Source organism: Chlamydotis macqueenii, chromosome 13, assembly GCF_036417535.1.
Source record: "Chlamydotis macqueenii isolate bChlMac1 chromosome 13, bChlMac1.mat, whole genome shotgun sequence".
Lineage (NCBI taxonomy): Eukaryota > Metazoa > Chordata > Aves > Otidiformes > Otididae > Chlamydotis > Chlamydotis macqueenii.
The window spans coordinates 19,296,456-19,316,920 of NC_141568.1; the positions used below are offsets into that span (position 1 = coordinate 19,296,456).

General features: G+C 44.9%; 1 protein-coding gene across 1 annotated transcript in view; it reads left to right on the forward strand.

The window, feature by feature from the left end:
• Positions 1–2,258: 2,258 nt before the first annotated feature.
• Positions 2,259–20,465, forward strand: part of TOX3 (TOX high mobility group box family member 3) — a 75,260-nt gene continuing 57,053 nt past the window's right edge. Inside the window, exon 1 of the mRNA XM_086757775.1 lies at positions 2,259–2,655. Within this exon, the coding sequence (XP_086613901.1) occupies positions 2,554–2,655 (102 nt within the window). The 5' untranslated portion in view covers positions 2,259–2,553. The remainder of the gene's footprint in view (positions 2,656–20,465) is intronic.

Sequence of the window (20,465 nt, forward strand, 5' to 3'; positions counted from 1 at the left end):
TAGTTTCCTAATTGTATAAATAGACAGTATTTCAAAACTTTTCACCAAATAATGTTTTGAAGATAAGTGTTTTCCCTAGCTGGAATTTAATTTTTTTTTTTTTTTTTTTTTTATTGTGACTTAGTTTCAATTTTACATTAACTTCTTGTGCCAGTGATGTCAAGATGGAATGTTTTGGGGTTTTCCTATTGCTGCCTGTTCTTTTATTTTCAGGAGAAACAGTGTGTTCTATCAGAATACTTAAAATCATCATGATGTCCATCACCATTATTTGCCTATCTTCTGAATTTCAGACTTTCTAACCCAGAGGCAGTCATTGCCCGCCCACCACAGCACCTTGCCTGCTTCCCACCTGCTGCCTCCTGCTCCGGTTTCTGGCTGCAGAGCGGAGGCCGCTGCCCAGAACCCACCCGTTGTAGGGGTCTGCAGCCTTGCAGAGGCTCCTTGCACTACGACAACAGGACCAAGTCCTAAACTTGGCGTCATTTGCCGTTCCTTCCTCACTGAAGCAATTTCCCTCTGAATTCCATGGGAATAGGCTTTCAGATTCCCTTAAAAGTGTGGTGAACCAGCGCAAGGCAGTCAGGAAATGCCTGTTTACATAGCAGAGCACCTCAGAACTTGGTGCCAACAGCCTGTTCCTAAACCTGAGAAGCTGCTTGTCCTAACTCTTACACCTGGCTTTACGTTTGTCACCCAGAGAATAAAACACAGCAGGTATTACTTTAGTAACCTCCGCTGAAATGAGTTTGCTGTGCCTACACGCTACCGCTTTTCCGGCACGGCTTTGTAGGAATGCCCTCATGCCGTGCTGAAACAGATTCAGGGTCTCTCTATTTCTGATCAGTTTGTTTCTCAGGAGCATCAATAATTGCTGGTGCAGGTATGGGGTGCACCTATGTGAACGCTCTGCGCTGGATGTTCCTCAGCCGCTTCCCTTCCAGCCAGAGCGTAGACTTTGCAGTTTCTCCCTTTGGTTAAAAGCACTTGACACAATGAATATGAAATTGGACTAAGTATTTGACAGAATAGGCCTGTTTTCTTTTCTACCGAGGCATTTACCAGTTCATGTACATTTTTTTTTCTAGAAAGTCACATCCTAAATACTCCGTATAAATACCGCTGTCTATCTGTGCTGTTTAATTCTGCTCTTTGTGCAAAATGTCACTTTGGAGATCTTTCTTTCCTTGAAAGTGTGACCCTTCAGGATCAGTACCCCAGGTAACGGTGACCTGGTGCCTCCTGTGCTAGCAGGAGCTCCCGGTGCCACTGTAAATACCGAAAATAAGATTTCTAGGAATGGAGTTTTAGAGAAGGTCGGACCTCTAGAGAAAGTCTTGATGGTGCTGTAAGGCCCAACCTCGTGTTCCTGTGCTGTCACTGCTGCTTTGCAACCGAATGGAGTAAACTGAAGAGTCTGGGGTGTATCTCCACTGGTGTCATAACCGCACAGGCCTCAGCCGTACCTGTCACAGAAACCTCGCCTCAGGGCACATTTTCGGCCTCCTCCTTCCTCAGGCCTTGGCTGCCAGGCACAAGTCAAGAGGTTAAATGGCCTTTGTACTGCTTTCGTGTTTCCTCCAGAAGTTCTGGAGCAGGATTTGCGGTCAGGAAAACTTGCACGCAGGGTTAGCGGATGGAGCCGTGCGGCGTGGGCCACTGACCCAACAACTTTGGATCATTGTAGTGTGTTGCTTTGACTCGGCAGCCGGTGACTGTGAGAGTTCAAGGAGGTTTCTGAGGGGAAGAAAAAAAAAAAAGAAAGAAAAAAAGAAAAAAAAAAAAAAAAGAGAGACAGAAAAGTGGTGGAAGCAGTGAAAGTTACTCACCTCGAACCTGCGGCCGGTCGCGGGCAGGGCACCCCCACCCCTCCGCCCCTCACCGCGGGCCCCTCCCCGGGCGGCAGCGGGGCGGGGGGGCGGCGGGCGGGGCGGGGAGGGGCGCGGGGGCCGCTCGCTCCTCCCGGGGAGCGGTGCCAGCGCGGCGGCGGCTGCTCTCTCGCCACTCGGCCCCGGCCGGCCCAGCTGTACCCCGCTCCCCCCGCCCCGCTCCGCTCCCCAACAGCGGCGGGGCGGCCCCGACAGCGCGGTTGCCCCCGCTCGGGCGGGCGGGCGGCGGTGAGCGGCCCGGGCCCCACCCCCGCCTTTGTCGGCGGCCGGTCGGTCGGTGGGTCGGTCGGCGGCGGGCGCGTGGCTCCCTTTGTGTACGGCAGCTGCTCCCGAATGCAGAGGCAAAGCCGGTGGCTTGGCACCCAGCTTTTAAAAAACAACAGCCAGCCCTGCCCTCCCCTCTCCTCCCTCCTTTCCCCTCCCCTCCCTCCCCTCCCTCCCCTCCTCCCGCCGAGGCGCCCACCTGGGCTCCGCCGCGCTGCTCGCCTCTCCTCTCCTCCCCGGTTACCTGCGCTTCTCCCCCGCCGCTCCGCGGGAGGGCTCGGCGCCGCGCTCGGCTGTGTGTCCCCGCGTCCCGGCCCCGGGGGGAAGGCACCCGAAGGTGGATCTATTACAACCTGCCGGCCGTTTCTCCCAAGTGCACTTCTCGGACCCCGGCGCCGGCATGGATGTAAGGTTTTACCCGGCGGCGGCGGGCAGCGCGCTGCCCGGAGACCCCTCCAGCCTGGACTTTGCCCAGTGTCTGGGCTACTACGGCTACAACAAGGTGATCATTCCCGCGCGTCTCGGTGCCTGGAGGGGCTGGTTCCCCGCGGGACGGAGTTTTTTTTTTTTTTTGGGTGGGGGGGGGGGATGCCCGCCAGGCCGCAGCCGGCCGCTGTCCCGGTGCGGGGCCGGGACGTTTCGGTTGAACGCGAAACCTCGGGGAGCTGGGGGGCCGGGCTCCCTCAACTTCTCCCCGCGCTGGAGGCGGTGCGGAGCTGTGGAAGGGACCCCCCCCCTCACCCCCCGGGCTCCCCCGGACGGTTCCGGCTGTGCTACGGCCATTCCCCAAATACAGGGGTATAGCCGGCCGGGGAAGGGGGGTCTGGAAGCGGCGCGGGGAGGGAACGGGCGCTGCGGTTTGGCGAGGGTTTTGCGGGAGAAGTTGCGGTGCCGCTCCCGTCTGTTCGCAGTTGGTGGGGCAAACGCTACGCTCCTTTCCCGGTGCCGCCTTCATGTCCAGCCATGTACTTTAATAACCTTAAATAACGACTTGTCTCGCGAATGGCCCCGCTCGGGGACAGGCGACTGACACCCCGTCAGGCGCTATTTTGAAAAGCCCGAGCTGTTTGCGCTGCGGTGTGTCAATAGCGCATTGAGCCATTAGCGCCCGGCCCTCGCACACGCACATAAAGATCCCTTTCACGCTCCCTGGGTTTCCTGGTGCTGTGTTTGTCCAACCTCTGGGGCCTTTTGTGAGGCACTGCGTGAGGTGCTGGGGGAAAGAAGGGTGCTGCACAGTCCAAACTTAGGTTACAACCAGTTTTGTTTGATTTTTTTAGAATCCTTTCCAAACGAGTAGATAAAGTTTGATGAACTACAAAGATCGCTTTAAGACGGAGGAAAGACGTGGGCTTAAATAGGGAGGTTCAGTAGCTGAAGAAAACTTTCTCCTAGAGAAATCCCTTCCAAACAGAGCGTACTTTGCTCTTTACGCTGTACTCCGTCTGCGGCGTTCGGGTTTGGCGGCGCTGGTTTGGTGGCATCCTCCCTGGTCCAGAGGCACAGATCCGCTCTCGCTGGAGATGCGGAGCAGCGTTCCCGGCAGCCCCCGCGCATGCGTCCTGCGCCGAGGCCGTGAGCCTGCTGCTTTGTTAGTAGTTAATATAGAAAGACACGGGAACATGAATTAAAGATGAAATGTCAGCCCTAACTTTGAGTGCTGCTAAGGACTTGGAGAGCTCTAAGATGCAGAGTGAGCGTTCACTGTTGTTGGATTTGGCAACTAATTTTGGAAACTTGCAGCTCTCACTGACAGCATGCTTACTGTATATTTCATTTATTCAGTAATTTTATTGTGTTACGCATGGTATGAATTTTTTAGTCTCTGTTACGGGTTACTATACAGGTTCTTTTATTTTATTTTATTTTTAATGTCCAAAATCTTGAATGGCTCCTGAAAACCACTAGTTTGTGTCCATTAAGTTGCTGCGAATGCTCAATTATATGTAACCTCTTGACTGTATTTCCCTTCCTCATACAATGAGAACAGAGCGCACATTCAGAAGAAGTCACAAGTAACTAACTTTTGACCTATTTGAAAACGCATCTCGGATGCTGTGCTCCTGAACGTAATTTTGGCAAGTATCTTGCGGGCCAGGCTTCCAATCTACAGCAGAAAATATTTTAATGAGCAGAGCACAGCTCACGATGCGTGTGTCCTATAATAGATATCTTTGTGTGCGGAAGGCCTGATCCGGAGCAGAGTGACGCACGCGATGCTGCCTTGCTGCTGCTGCGGCTCAGCTGGGAACGCAGCAACGCGGGGTACAGGTGTTTCGGGGACGGACGAGGAATTTGTGAATGACTTCCCAGAAAGGAAGGTCGTAGCTGTGTTAAGCTGATCTCTGCGAGATTGTTTGTAAGCTGTAACTGCAGGAATCATTGGAAGTTTGTTTAGATTTTTAAAAATTATTTTGGAAAAAGAGTGCATTTATTTTTAACTCTCCTCCCTTCCTCGCTTTCTTTCTCTTCTGTCCTTCTCCCCGCGTTCCTAAGGAAAATAAATGATTACTCTGTTAGGCACTGAGATGACCAGAAGGCATAGAAAAAAAAGAGTTGAAATATTTACTCTGCCGAAGTAAATGGGAGAACTGTTATTGATTTCACTGGGGACGGTATTTCACCTCAAGTCTTTCTGAAACTCATTTGAGTATCCTGCCCGCTCATCCGTGCCTGCCTCATTGTCAGGAGCCGAATCCGCGTTCTCCTTGTGACAGTGACATTGCCCGTGACAACTGTCGGGAAGCAGGAAGTGTGGTGGCAAGAGTAAATGCGCTGCCGGGTTGTATGTATGCGCAAAAGCAGAATTATTTAGGTGAAAATATTCTCGGGATCATTAAGAAGTAGGGTTGATGGCACATGGCCTACCTGTGGAAAGCTGTATCTGGCGTTGCAATCTCTAAAAACACTACACACAAATAAAGCTTTTTGGTGTAAATGCGCTGCGCCCTGCGAGACGATGCTGTCTGACACCTGCGTGCTTTAAACTGGCTTTCCCAGGACTGGAGCGTTTTTTTTTCCCTTTTGTAGGGAGAGCACTGGCAGAAGTGTGGCAGCTTAAGGGTTTTGAGGTACATGGAAGCAGACTCAGACTTGATATCAAGGAAAATTTTTTTACAGTGAGGGTGGTGGAGCACTGTCCCAGGCTGCCCAGAGAGGCGGTGGATGCCCCATCCCTGGAAAAATTCCAGGCCAGGTTGGCCGGGGCTCTGAGCAACCTGATCTGGTTGGAGATGTCCCTGCTCCTGGCAGGGGGGTTGGACTGGACTGAACTATTTAAAGGTCCCTTCCCACCCAAACCATTCCAACCCAGCAGGGCTTGGGATCTCATGGCTGCCCTGTGAGCAAGAACTGGCACTGGGATGGAGCTGAAGCATCGGTCCCGGGCCCATGACCGTGCGGGGCTGGGAGCTGTCCTGGCCCATACCTGCAGGTGCCCTTCAGGTGGATTCCTTCTCCACAACTGCTTTTCAAGAGCGATCTCATGCTTCTGAAACTGGTTGCCAGTACTGGATAAGTAGGCCTAAGGGTAAGGGATGTCATCATGGGTTTTTTGGGGGAGCATTAGTTTTGAATATGTGACATGTATTTGAAAAGGGACTGAAGTACCTAAGTATCCTGCCATTGAACAGCAGTTTCCAGAAGGTTCCAGATTGGGATTATTTTTGTTGAGATAGTGTGCAGCGTGGTAAACACATGTAAAAGGCTGAGGAGGAAATGAAGACACAGAAATAACGGTGATTTGTCCAAGGTTACGCGGTCGGTCACTGACATAATCAGGGCCACCACCGAGGTATTCTGAGATGCAGTCCAGTGGTTTATGCTGAATCTCATTTATTCTAATAGGATTACTTATGTGTTTAAAGCAAAGCATGTGCTTAAGTGCTTTGCTGGATCAGGGCCATCTTTGATAAGTTCTCAGTGCTGGTGTGAGAGTGGAGAGCTTGACCCGGCCTGCGCCTGGCTGGTGGTGGTTTGGGACAGCAGTCCCTTCACGGGTCCCACCTCTGCCTCGTGGAATCGCATGAGCGGAATCATGGTCTGCCTGTTTCTAGCAGGGTCCTGCTGCGGCCTACTAGAAAAAATTCACTGAAAAATAGCTGTAGAAATTACAGAAAGTTGAAAGAGACTAGCTGTTGTAAAACATTCTGCTTCTGTTTTGAGCCCTTTTATGGTTCTGCAGATGGAGAATGATTTTGGACATTTGCTATAGTCAAGGAGTTTTTTCTAAACAAACCTTTTCACTTATTGAGTAAGTTACATGTCTTGTACTAAAAATATTTAGGGAAGTACTATTCATCATAGCAAATACTTTTTTTTTTTTTTTTTTTTTTCTGTTAAAGGAACCATAATTCTTATAATGCAGTTTGGAAAAGGGGCAAGAAAACTCCAAAACCAAAACAGGTACAGCTCGGTGGCTGAGTTATCTTTATATTAAATTCCAGAATCTTTACTCCATTATTTAGCTGTCTACATTTTATAATGTTTCTGTCTTCTACACAGATTGTCCTTGAAAGGTACAAATTTCAAACATACACACCTTAATTTAGGCACTAGCATACATATGTGAGTGTCAGAGCTCGGTATTTTTGGCTGAAATATTTTGCGTTTTACGAAGGAAGCTTGGGAAGGTTATCCTGTTCTTCCAGAGGTGAAGCGAAGACAGCAGGAGTTTAGTAGCACGCCAAACGGGGCTGTAAGTCATTCCTGTTAGTGTATGTTGTTAGGCAAAATAGATTACAGTGATGCAAGCGATTGAAAACGGCTCTTCTGGCGAATTCGGTGTGGCTATGTATGCATGGGATTTCCCTTCGTACGGCAGATGGTGAGAGACAATGGGTGCGTGTGCGCTGGTGAGGCAGAAAGCTCTGTGCTCCCTCGTAGTCTGCCCTGCGCGTGTGCTGGTTCACATCCGGGCTCCCCTCTGCTGCGGACCGGGTGATGAGAAGCCGGTGCGTGCTGCGGTCATGCGTGTACCGACAGCCTGCGCGTGGCGAAGGTGGCCCCGGGCGATGGGAGAGCGCCAGGAAGCACCAAGGAGCTCCAGAGGGACGTAAGCAAAGATACAGATGGGGTCGCGCTGGACACAGTTCCGGTAAGGACTGGGAGCTTTCTGTTGCAGTCTTAACTCGGGAAATGCTATTTTCTCTTCAGTGTTTCCCATTGATCTTCTGGCACGTGTGGCAAGCGTGCTGAACTGCTGCTTTCCTGGAACAGCCCTCCCCTGCCCCTGGTACTGCGACACCTCGGGACTATGCAGGCAGCTACTGCTGGGGAGCAAAAAAGTTCCCAGAGTATTTGACTGTCCGGTCCAGTCATATGTGAAGAGTTTGAGTTTAATGGTTAGAGGTGATCTGGAGTATTTGTGATATGTGTGGAAGTGACTAGTGGGTGTGTTTTAAAATGATGATGATTTGTGGCAATCACAACTCTGAGGTGCGCATGCTATGCCCAGGGACACCCACTCACCTCTCTGGGTGTAGAGTGAGGAAATACGGACTGAATCTGCTGCAATGACAAGAGCCACGTTCCCAAAGCATCATGTGCAAAGAGGTACCGACTCCAGCCTAACCCTGTCATGAATTAATATGAATTTCTAATAAAACCTAAAGTAGAATCGCAGGAAATAGCAGCTTACGTTTTTTTGGCAGGTATCTGGGCTGGGAGTAGCTTGTGTCAAGTGTCGGTCTTGTGGCTCGTTCGGTGCGGTTTTGTGCAGTGACTGACAAAGTGCGGCCGATCACACCGTGACCTTTGGGTTGTGCTGCAGGCTTTTATTAAGTTCACAGTTAATGTGTGCCTATGTATTTGTGGGATTCTGACACTCCCTAAAAACCTAACTATTGCTATTGAATGATGATGATCTAATCGAACAGGAGAAGAGTTTGTGCAGCATTGATCCTGCCTTTTTATTTGCAATCACGTTTTTACCGCTGTGAAATTGAGTCCTGTTGCACAGACCTAATGGCAGGGGTGAGTTTTCAAGTGCTTCAAGCTCTTATCTGATAGCCGTCTTCTACACCGTTACCTGTCTGTGCGACGTATTTATGGAGTGCCAGTCACCATAGTGTCTTTGCGATGATTGCTACCAAAATTGAGAACTCTGAGGTGAAAATCTAATCAGGACTTCAGATAACAATGTCACCCACGAGCCGTCTGGTCTTTGCCACCGTGCACCGTTCAGATGAAGGCTTTGATGAGATCACGCTCGCTGCCGCCTTATTCATTATTTATTTTTTTTGTAACAAGATTTCTGTTTCATATCTTTTCCACTGCGTGTTAGCACCTGTCAAACCGATCCAAATTCTGTTTGGAATGTGTTCTCACTGTACCTGAAACAATATAGTGGAAAATACAGGCGCTGGCAGGCTGCTGAACTGGCCAGACCAAGAGGGGAGACTGTCCTTTCACAGCTGCTTCTGCCACAGGTACCCTGGATATCTGAATTAACATTCTCGTGGACTTTTTCAGATGCTTCATGGTAACGGGCAGACAGGCTGAAAACACAATTTCCATCAGCTGAGCCTTATGAGCAGAGCGCTGGAGATACAACTGACCAGCGCTGCAGACTCCGTTCTCTTGGAAAATGTGTGCCCCTAAAACTGTTATTATTGAAAATGAAAAATGGTTTAAACCAATAGCTCATCTGGTTTTCAGTTTGTTTGTGTAGTTCTCGTGCCAGCTATTGGTGTCAGTGTTCTCTGTTCACTCCTGCGTGGCCAGTTTGCCCAGCAGCCCGCGTGTTGAAAAGCCCCGTGTAAGTATCAAGAGGGGAAAAAAAAAAGCAGCCCATTCTCAAAAACTGCAAGTTGGAAGTATCCCTTAATATCCCTTTAAGCTTGATTTTAAAAAAATTGTGGAAATAATGGAAATAAATCTCTCCCCCAGCACTTGCTTTTCAGCTTTGTTTGTGCTCATTGGAGACTGACTCAACGTGGGCGTCTCCTACTGATATGGCCATGAGATCAGGCGTGCCCTTGGCATCTCATGGGAGAAATAGTTATCAATTCCATCTTTATTTTTGCTGTTGTAAAGTTATAGCCCTTCTTACTGTCCGGGTCACTGCGACCATATATTACCATTCCTGTGCAAAGGCTCATGAGGGCAAAGAGTAAATCTTATGGAAAAGAGTGGGTTGTGACATAGTGAAGTTAAAAATGAAGAGTGTGTTGGGCTGAAGTGCCAGGATTTGGACTGGCAGCCTCTGAAGTAAGGGATCTGTTTGTCTTCTGCTTTTTTAAAATTATTGTTTTGGTTGTTGTTGGCACGACCTTATCTGCTGGTGGCTGAGGTGAGAGCAGCAGAGGCAACAGCGTGGGTGTCTCCTCGCTTCCCTCATCTGCTTTACAAAGTACGTAATCGATGATTATGTACCATCATTATGTTAAAGCAGAACACTGCTTGAACACGCACATTTACATGTGGGTTTTCTTTTCTCTGTGCTGAATAGTCTGAAGAGTTCTGATCAACTGGGCAACCTAACGGAAGGTTGCAAATATGCAAAATTACCAGTATGGTAGGGTCTGTGGGAAAGGAAGTCTCCGCGCAGATGTTTTTGGTCACTTGAAGTGAGCTGTCTTCATCTCTCCATTTGGTTTTCTTAAGAAAACTTTTCAAGAGAAACTTTTCTGTGTTTAGCACTCAGAGTGGGTATAGTTCGTGCTGTAATTCTCTAAAAAGTTAAAATGAGAGAAATTAGATAGGGATCTAAAACCAGAATAGTTTTAGATATGCAAATTAGTAAAGTATTAGCTTTTTTGTTTGAGTGGGGTTGGTTTGTTTGGTTTGGTTTTTTGTGGTTGTTTTTTTTTTTTTGTGGTTTGTTTTTTTGGTGGTTTTTTTTTTTTTTTTTTTTTCCCAAGCAGCCCATGCATGGAAACAACCTGAGCTGTGTGAATCATCCTTTCTGTCCCCATGAGACAACTCCTGTATTTAAAGTCACTGAATTATATAAAGGTTTGTAGGTTCAGGACATATTTAAACATGTCAATATTGATTAACTGTCTAATTTTGATATGAAAAATTGTGTTAAAGCCATGCAAAAATCAATTGCTGCATAGTGCAGTAGCTTATTTTCAGAGCAGTTCGTATTTATCAGCCGTTCTTTTTATGCTACTCTCAAATAGTTGAATTTTGAGTGGTTTAGGGTACTGTATTCCAATATTACTTTGTTATTAATAAAAGTGCTTTTGTTAAATATACTTTTATCAGTAAACTGTTTTATTGATAGAGGATTAGCAGTCCTCTATTTTTTAAAGTGATTTGCTTTCTTAAATAAATAGGAATTTGATTAGACGTGGGAAAATAGTCATTCTGTTTGCTTTAGCAGGTCAGTGCTGTAACTTTAGTGAGTTCTTGGTAAGCGTGTGGATGAAGTGATGATAATAGGTGGCCATGTAAATATGGGGATATCATGGGATTGATTTGTTCTAGTGAAAAACCTCATAGTTGTGGTTTCCTACCACAACCCAACGTGATTCTTTTTTCTTCTATTGTTTTGCTCGATACGGTTTGAAATGCACTAACCTGACCTTTAAGAAAAGAAAGCCCGCTCTATACATGTGGCAAAATAATTCGTTCATACCTACCTGGCTTTCTGTTTGTGGTTTTCTGAGAGTGTCCTGTAACTGCATTTGAAAGGATAACATGAAGTCATTTGAATCCATTTATTTTGTCCTGCCGAATAATTTACAAGTGCGAGCTGTTATTAAATAAAGGGATTTAACAGATGCTTTTGCTGTCCTTTCCTTCTGACATTTTACAAACCTCAACAACCTCAACAACAAAAGTTGTCTCTGTGCTCCCGTGGTGGTGCAGCTGAGACCCCAGGAGCAGGCGGGGAGCGGTAAATCAGACGTTATGTTGTACGAGGCTCCTCAGCGGTGGCTTGCACCACTGCTTCCGTAATAGAGATCTACCTGTGGTTTGTGACACAGCAGAAGCGCCGGTAAGGAAAGCCTTTGCTTTGTTCTCACACCTTCATCTGAGCCTTTTTTGACATAACAGCTTTGTGCTGGGATCTTGGATGATGTTGGTAAGGTGCATAGGACATTGTGTGACTTGCTGGAAACATCTAGTTGTTGTTTCAAGGGTTTGACAAGCCGTACATAGGTGCATTCTCAGTTTTGGCAGTTGTCTTACCCTGACCTTTTTCAAGTAAAGTTTGCATCAGACGTGTGCATCAGTGGCTTCAGCAAGGTGTTTCAGTTATCCCGTGCTCTCCTAGTTGTCGTGCCTTACGGGGATGATGACTTGCTCCTGAGCTTGTGCCTTTGTGGAATCAGCTTTGTGGGTGCCTTTTCCCTGAGAGGGCCCTTGGAGTGTGCTCTGCGTCAGCACGTTCCTTGGGCGGCTTTCTCATGTTCCCTTGGCTCTGCTGCCTGCTTTGCCTTGGACTTGCCAAAAACCTGAAATTGTTGGAGCAACTCGCAACTGGGACAGAATTTCAGTTGACGTGCAGCTCTGATCAAGGTGAAAGGCAGGCAGTGTAATCTAGGACTAATTATAACTCAGAGAGATTAATCGAAGACCATGTGAAAAGAAAACATAGTAGTTCCCTTCATTAAGTACCTCCTCAAGTAGGCAAACCCAAGAGCACTTCAGTATTTTGCATACAGAATGGTATGTCTAGTGTGCAGCTTAGAGATCAGTCTTGCTCTTCTACCTGTAATTCTTCTCAAAAACAACGATAAAATTGTATTGTGAGCTTCTACGTTCATTTTGCCTCAGTCTGCAACTATAGCTTGCCCAGTTTAAGTAGCAAACTTCTAAATTCAGTCGTCAAATAACTTGTGATAGGATAGCAGCCTTCTTCCGTCTTCTCTATGAGAAGGTTTTTGAGTAAGGATGGCGAAGATTGGCTTTGACTTCTATCAGCACAAATGCATGGCTGGCGATAACGTACCGTGTGAGGATGCTGCCTGCTTGTAACTTTTGGATTGCTAACTCACCGAATTATAGCTCTCCCTGCATCATATTGCCTGTTATTTGTGTGTTTGTGCAGAATTATTTATAAATAAAAGGTTTTTAATGTTGTCCCGTCATGAGGCTGATGGCAGAAGTGAGAGACTGATGATGAAGAGCTTGATTCATATTGTGACTAACTGCAGATGGACGTTATGTTTTATGCCTCATTCTGTGTTTCTGTGACTCAAAAATGATAATAAACTCCATGGAAATACCATGACATGAACAGAATGAGTATTTAAAATGCATAAGAAAGGATAAAGTCTACAAATCATAAGAATATAATAGCTATCCATGTAATTTTAGACTCCATAAAGTATTTGTAGATCTCAGAGTTGTGTTTATTCCCTGTGTGGGTGAGAACTGACACCAAGCATACACTTTGCTTTCTCCCCCCAGATACAATTTTTTTCTTGTAAAATAAACGTGAAAGTAAAAAAGAAGGAATAATTTTCTTGGAGGAAAATCAATTTCAGTCCTTCAGAATGATGAATTCAGATTGATAGTTTGCAGCTACAGTGAGTACAAGCACCGCAAATCTGGCACAGGATTTTGGCAGTGAGAAATCTTTGATCTCCTACTTCTTTTTAACAACGTTTTTTTCCATTTCTTCTTCTTTTGTTGAGTCCTACTGTTTTGCTTCATCTTCTGCACTGCTGTGGTAGGAAGCAGTCGTTGCATCCTCGGTTGCCAAAGGAAATGGCCATTTGTTGATTTAGAAAAAGAGCAGAGAAATGGCTGTGAGACACCTTGTGAGGAAGGGGGAATGGTGGCGTGGGAGCACTGCTGAGTATTCACAATTTGAGGGTCGCATATTTTCAGTCTGCCCGAGTCCCTGAACTTCCTGCGGTTCTGGTCAGTGTTTATTTTCTGTTGTATTTTTTGAGGGAAGGGGCAGCAGGGGAGAAGATGGGGAAAATACATATTCCTTGCTTTTAAAGGTTTCCTGCACGTTTTGGAGAACTGATCTCTGGTTCTCATTTGATCAGAAGAAAGAGGCAGGTTCATCCTTGCTTCTGCTTTGGGTTGGCTCATGGCACCCGAGCCGAGGAGCTCCTGTCTTCAGCCTGTGTCCGAAACTCTGGTTGCCAGGGATCTTTGAACATAGAACTCAGAAATAACAAGATTTTAGATGATGAATCTCAGTATGTATGCTAGAGCAAGGCCAGGTGCTTTATTGATCCCAGCTACTGAAGTTTTCCCTGTGAAGATGATTTATGTTTATCTTAAAAAAAAAAAAAATCGATGAGACAAACAAACAGAACTTTGTGTAAGGACTGATTTAAAACATACACAACTTTTTCTTTCTCATTCTTACTTTCTGAAAGTCTTCTATGGATTCAAAAGGAAGGGGTGCAATCCTGCTCTTGCACATAGGAATATTCCCTCTTTGAAGAAGAGAGATGTTTTCCGCTTTTGAATTGAGCTTCATAAACTTGCTGGGAAGAAATCAGCTCGGAGGATGTATTTTGAAGTAGTAGTTTCTTGGACACTGAACCATTCATTTCCTAAAAGGATAAAGCCACTTCTTTGTACCTGCTGGCAAAACAAAGGAATCGGAACTGATGATACGTTACGCAGGGACGGGCTGTAACGTTGGTGCCTGGCCTCTCCTCCTCACCAGAAACAACCTCTGCCTCACTGGGAATCGTAAAAACGGTCTCCAGTTGGTTTTGTCTGCACTTGTACTAAATAACTGAATCATTATGATGTTTTCTCTAGCTTAGATACCAAACGAAAATGAAGCCAAATGCTGCATTCAGCTGCGTGGAGTTGGGAAGGTCTAGATTATCTCCATCTCTGAAGTGTGAAAGAACTGACACAGAAAATTGCAGCTCTGCCAGCAAAGATATTTTTTTTTTTTTTTAAATAAGTACCTTAGAGTTGGAGAATTGATTTTTCTTAAGAAAAGAAGACATACGAGACCTGGAGTATCTATGCTTTAACAGTAATACTGGAAACAGCAGGGTGAGAGAGGAGACAGTGTTGTTACAGGCGTAACGTGGACTGGGAATGAGAAGAAAGCCTTTTGCTTCTGCAGGAGTGAGGAGCGGAGCCAGCCTTTCCCTGGCTGTGGGGACAACGGAGCAGTGGTAGGCTCCGAGTTAGTTAAATATCGTATGCTGTGGTAGGCTGGAACTGGGACCGTGGGGTTGGGTGTACTTTTAATCTTGTTTAACGTGGTTCTTTTAGACTTCATGTTTACATTTCTGAATGTATAATACTGAAGTTTTGTTATGGACTGCCTGATCCCAAGTGAGTCTTGGATTTGGACAAGGCAACCATAGATGTAAGAGTTGCATACGGACTCAAGAACAGTTTTGGAGTTATGCATAACAGCTAGTAAAGAAGATTCGTGTCTGCAGTCTAATTTCATAGTGGAAAACTATTATAAATGAGATCTTAGATGTTGGGGAGTTACCTAGTATCTGTGAGCATGGAGAGATGAGTTAGTTCTTCCTTCAGAAATGGCGTACTTCTCCTTGGTGGTGGTGGGGAGGGAAGGGCCTTTACGTATCTGAAAGAGGTGGTGGAAGAACCCACATTTTGTAGAAGTTTGACAGTCTGTAGAAGCGTGGTATCAAATTATTAGATGGTTTGTCTTAGTGTGGGTGTTCTGACAGTGCGCATCAGACAGTCGTCTGCTTCCTTACCTCCCTGCTCTGCTAGCTGCCTCAGTTCCAAGTTTCTAAAAATAATCTCAGGGATCTGAACGAGAACTTCATTTTCAAAAGGCATTTGGGCAGTGGAACTGAGCCGCTCTTCAGAGAGGTACATGAAACACTTGTAAAAATTTGCAGCCCGTCTTATTGTGCGTTTGTGTTCGTGAGTAATGCAAGTCTGTTTTTATTCTCTAGAAGCCATAAAAATTGAAAATGATGATAGTGGATATCTTTGTTTTGCCTTTAATCCATGAATCATAGAATCACAGAAGGGTTAGGGTTGGAAGGGACCTCAAAGGCCACCCAGTCCAACCCCCCTGCAAGGAGCAGGGACATCTCCAACCAGATCAGGTTGCTCAGAGCCTCGTCCAACCTGGCCTGGAATGTTTCCATGGATGTGGCATCAACCACCTCTCTGGGCAACCTGAGACAATGTTCTACAACCCTTATCGTAAAAAAATTTTCCCTTGATATTTAATCTAAATCTATCTCTCTCTACTTGAAACCATTCCCCCTTTCTCCCCGTCTTTCCTGTAGCCCCCTTTAGGCACTGGCAGACCACTATAACATCTCCCTGGAGCCTCCTCTTCTCCAGGCTGAACAGCCCCAACTCTGAAGACAGAGTATGTTGTCGTCTTTGTGTAAAAAGTGCCATCTGCCAACGCCGTCATACATTTTCCAGCCTAGCAAGAGCAGCTGCAGCAGCTACTACAACTGCGTGGTTCTTTGCAGATCTACTCCTCCACCCCAGACTGGACACTCGGTTACTCACAGCCTGACCGGGCTGGGTTGTGCGGCAAAGGGAAGGCTCCGGTTCCCTCGTACACTTGGTATTTTCTGTCATTCTGGAACAAAGCCTCTTCATTTTTACATATAAGCAAAACTCTTGACAGTACCGGTTGTTTATGTGATAAAAGTGAAATTACAGTAGAGTAAATTAGGGATTAGAGTTAAATTGTGGATTACTGGTTAATTTCAAAGGTACGTGGGAATGGCGTAATTCCATTCTTCCAGTCTTCCCTTGAAAAGCCCAGTTTATAATCCTGTTCAGGTAGCAAATGGGTGCATTTTGTACAACTCCTCATATCATTTTACAGAGTGTTTGTGCTCGCAGCCGTAGTGATGAAATACACATTTTTGGCTGGAGTTGCAAGCATTCTCCTATCTTAGCCTGACTTTACTAAATCAGTACGTTAATTTAAAGGAAATTTAGTTCTAAAGAGCTCTTGTATCAATTTTCTGTAAGCAAATTAGAAATTCTTGAGAGTGCAGCGTTCCCAAGAAAGCTGCTTTATGCTTTGTCCTGTGATGTTCAGTTGTGTCTGTTTTCAGTCCAGTGCACAAAAATAAGAACAAAATTCCTTACCTGCCTCTACAGGGAAATTTCTGCTGTCCTCTATGATTATTATGATATCTTTCTAATTGCTCTTATGATTTTTTGGTATGTTTAATTTTCCTGGCTTATTGTATGATAAAAAATATGTAGGTGGTGTGTTTGTTCATTTTTTTGAAGTGTGGGTTCATGTGGTTTTGGAGTTCAACTTGGAAGCAGGTGGCTATAGCTGATGTGAAAGTTTTCTTCAAAGCCTCAGTAATCCCAAGTAATAATTCTTCCTATTTCAGCTGCTTAATACTAACAATAGAATTGTATTTGTTTATGTTCGTGCAGCAAACGGGTAATTAAGTATTTTATCTGGACAAAAAAAAATAAAATTATTTCTTTTTCTCATAAAGTGGACTTTAAAAGAGGAGCTGGGAGATCTGTGAGGCTCTTTTAGTGTCACAGAACCCTGAAGCTCTATGTCAGTGAATTTATCCTTGGCCTGAAGTATCAACGGCTTTTTCTGGTGTGCTGGTTTGCAAGGTATGACCTGGGGTCTGGCTGACTGGGAAGCAGATCTGCTGAAAGGGCCCAGCAGGTCCTGGTGGGTAGTAACGTAAATCAACAGCCTGGAGCCAGTTCACGGAAGGCTGGCAAGGCGGTCTGTCCCTGGCACGCTTGCCCTGTCAGCAGAGGCTCAGGGAGAGGGACTTGTCCATCCTGGAGAAGGGGAGACTTCAGGGGACGTGATAGCAGCCCCAGGACCTGCGAGGGGGCTAGTGAGGAGGTGGAGGTGGGCTCTTCACAGTGGTACATGGCGGGAGGATGAATGAGAGGCAACAGACACAGATTGAAATGAGACGTTCAGACTGCATATAAGGGAGAAGACATTCACTTTGAGTGTAATGGAACAGGTTGTCATTGTCTCCGTCCCTGATGGTCTTCGAGACTTGACTGAAGAAAAGCCCCAAGCAAGCAGTTCCTGAATCCAGGGGTGCCTGTGCTTTGAGCAGAGGTTGGATTAGAGACTTCCTGATGTTCTTTCCAACCTGAACGATCCTATGATTGCACAAGGTGAATAGGTAGCGAAGCTTGATTTGAACCTCCCTGTACAGTTTTAGAAGAACATGGAACTGGAAGAGTGGCATTGTTTCACCCTTTACCTGGAAGGTCCATGCAGTAGGAGAACCAAGCACCTGGATCATCTTCAGGATAGCTGTCTTAACTCTGTTGATGAAGAGTTTGCTTTCAAGTTGAAGAGCTAGGATGGGAATCCCCGTCCTGCGGAGTGTACTGGTGTGAGTGAGCTGATAATTCTGACCTGTCTAGAGCGTATGGATTTAATACGGCTGGCTAGATACCTCTCCCTTTGTAGTTGTGCGTTAACTCATGACATCCTAAAAGAAATGATTTTTGTTTAGCTTCATGTGATCTTGCTGTAAGGGATTGCTGGTTTGAGCCCATCGGTTTGGTTTGGCAGATAGAGCAGTGTAGAAAATAACAGTGTGTAAAGACTCCAGTCTGGAGTATGTGTCGCTGGTACCTGTTAGCTTTTTATATACGTGACTGGGCTGTTGCTTCTGTAATTAAGTTTTAGAGTTTCTTCTTTCTTCTGAATTATAGTCACATGATAATTCAATTTTCATTTTCTATAGTACTCTTCAGAAAAATTCATGCAGAAGAGGATGGTTCAAGCACCAGAATTTCCTGTGAACCCTGTTACTTCTGACACGTAGAAAAAGAAATCACAGTAGTTTAGCAGGAATTTGGAGATGCAAAGTGGTTTTCCCATACAATAAGACTTTGTTGTGCACTACATTAATGAAAGAGTGTCTCTTGAAGGAAAATTTAACTTAGGCAGGCATTAATTCCTGCATTCTTTGTTTCTTCTTCCTCTCTAGTTTGATGCCAGTCAGTGGTTGCATGGAGGCCAAAGCGCCCGTGTGTGAGAGGAATGGCGAATATGGTGGACTTCAGGGTCATGGACTGAATAGTTTGATACTTTAAAAAGTCCTGGTTCCAAACTAAATCTTTGTGGTACGTAATAGTACCCAAAATGTATACCCTAAGTGTTTGTGTGTGGTAGGGTATTTTGGATTCTGCATTTAAGGCCCTAGAAAAGTCTGATTTACGAAGGCTGGGTATTATGGTTGTGAAAATGAAGCTCTTTAAAGTGTCACATGTCCATGTCCAGACCTCTCCCCAGATCACCATCTGTATTGCTGTAAATTAAGCGTTGACCGCTTAGTGCAATGGAAGAATGGGAAGTGTGAGAGTCATCATGGCAGCGATTCAGTTCTTTCCTCCAAGAGAGGAGCCTAATCAAATGGCTTTGTTTGGGGAACTAAACACTAAAATTGAAAAAAATCCTCATGATTGTCTTCCAAAACCAAAGATTTCAATGTCATTGAGATCCACTCCAAACATTTGAAGTAGTTTGAAAAGAAACTATCAGCACTTTTCTATCTTAGTACATTTCAAAGTGGCTTCTTTCTTTTTATTAAAGTATTTTATTATCACATCAATTTATTAATCAGAAATAATTAGCTTTTCCAGTTTCATAGACATTAGTCACAGAAGTCCTAGAGAATATGGGCCAGGATTTCTTACATCTGGCAGAAATATGGTGCTGCCTCTCTGGAAATGGTGCTTTCCCTCTGTTCTCTGGTGTTAGTTCATAGAAGCCCTCCCTGAAAAAGGATACTCATCAAAGAGTGTTTTATGACACAGAAAACCAGTGCTCATAACCCTGTTGGATTCCAAGAGTTGCTACATTTTACATCACATATAGTTGATTTTTCCAGATGCCACAGTTCAAAATAATGTATTTTTAATACTACTTGTGGGATTCTACGGATTTGTAACGGCACGTGACACGTTAATATCCTCTGTGACAGCCTACTGCTCATGTCCAGCTGTGATAAACATTTGTATGTGCTGTTAAAATGACATCCGTTATAAAACTGAGGATAACGCAAAAGGGTACAAACAATCCCTTAAATTTCTAAAGACACTAAATCTTGAATATCGATTTGAAGGAAAAAAGTACATGCTAATGCTAAGCTTATGCCTTCAGTTAATGGTCCTTTATTCCTCCAGGAAAAAAAAAATCATGCCGCTATACTTTAAATGAATTTAATGAACTGCAAAGACTGACATTTTCACTGTAAAAGTCACGCTTCATTTAATGAAGTAGTTAAATATTGATGCTATATTAAAACACAGGCCGAATAAAAATGGCAATATGGTTTTCAAAATAGGAATTTGAGCTCTATTTTTCTTGTTATATTGAAAATTTCATTAACTGGGAAAAGGGAAATACAGCAGAGTATCTCCATAATACACACAAAGCACTTTGTTGAAATAATGTTGCAGCTGAAAGACACAAACCTGTAAAAGCAAGGAAATTAAGTCAGTGTACTCGTAACTCGGCCGCTTTGTGCTTAAGGACTGACTCCTGAACGAGTGCATCCAACGTTATCGCCATTCGGCACGCAATATTTTCTGAAATTCTTGAAAATGAAGGCAGATTGTAACCTTGTGCTACAGGTGGCACATAAAAGACCTCGCCATGTGTTTACCCAGGATGAACAGTTACAGCATGGGATTGTTTGATCTTAATACGGAGTGATTATATTTTAAGTGCTGTATGATTGCGATGGCAATATTCTGGCAAAACTGTGGTGACTGTTTTGTGCTTTCTGCACACTTCCATTGGTACAATTTGAATTTTCAACTTCATGTTTCTGTTGCACTTTCACCGTAACAACACGGTATTGACAGTAGATAAAGAAATCTTGCTGCCGTGGCTGAGGTTTTTCCCAGCTCCAACACCTGGATGATGATAAAGGGAAAAGAAAACAAGAGTGAATCTTAGCGTAAATGTGAGTGGGAACAATGACAGAGTGATGATGTGATGGGCTTCACTTTAATGGATTGAATTGTGTTGTACTGCACTTCGTAAAGCTGGGCTAATTCTGACGTCAGGCTTCTGTGTTAGTAAAATACTGAGGACGACGTCTTCGGCCTGTTGAAGACAGTGGCAACACTCCCATCGGTTTCAGCTCTCTGTGACTGCATTCTCAGCGGCTGACTTGTAAGACAATGGCAAATTTATTTAGTACATTTTTATTTTTTATTCCTTCCTTAGGAAAGGTCTCTACTCCATGTGAGATGATTTGTCATTTGACTTTCATGCTTTCACTCTAAAAATACAAATTTCAATTCAGGATAAGTATAGTTCAGTTTTTTTCTTATGTCTATTATCATGTAAACATCAAAGATAGTAGGAGAAAGTGGAGCTATTTTGGAAGTGATAGGTTGGATACACGATTATATAGACAATTACTATTAGAAACCAGC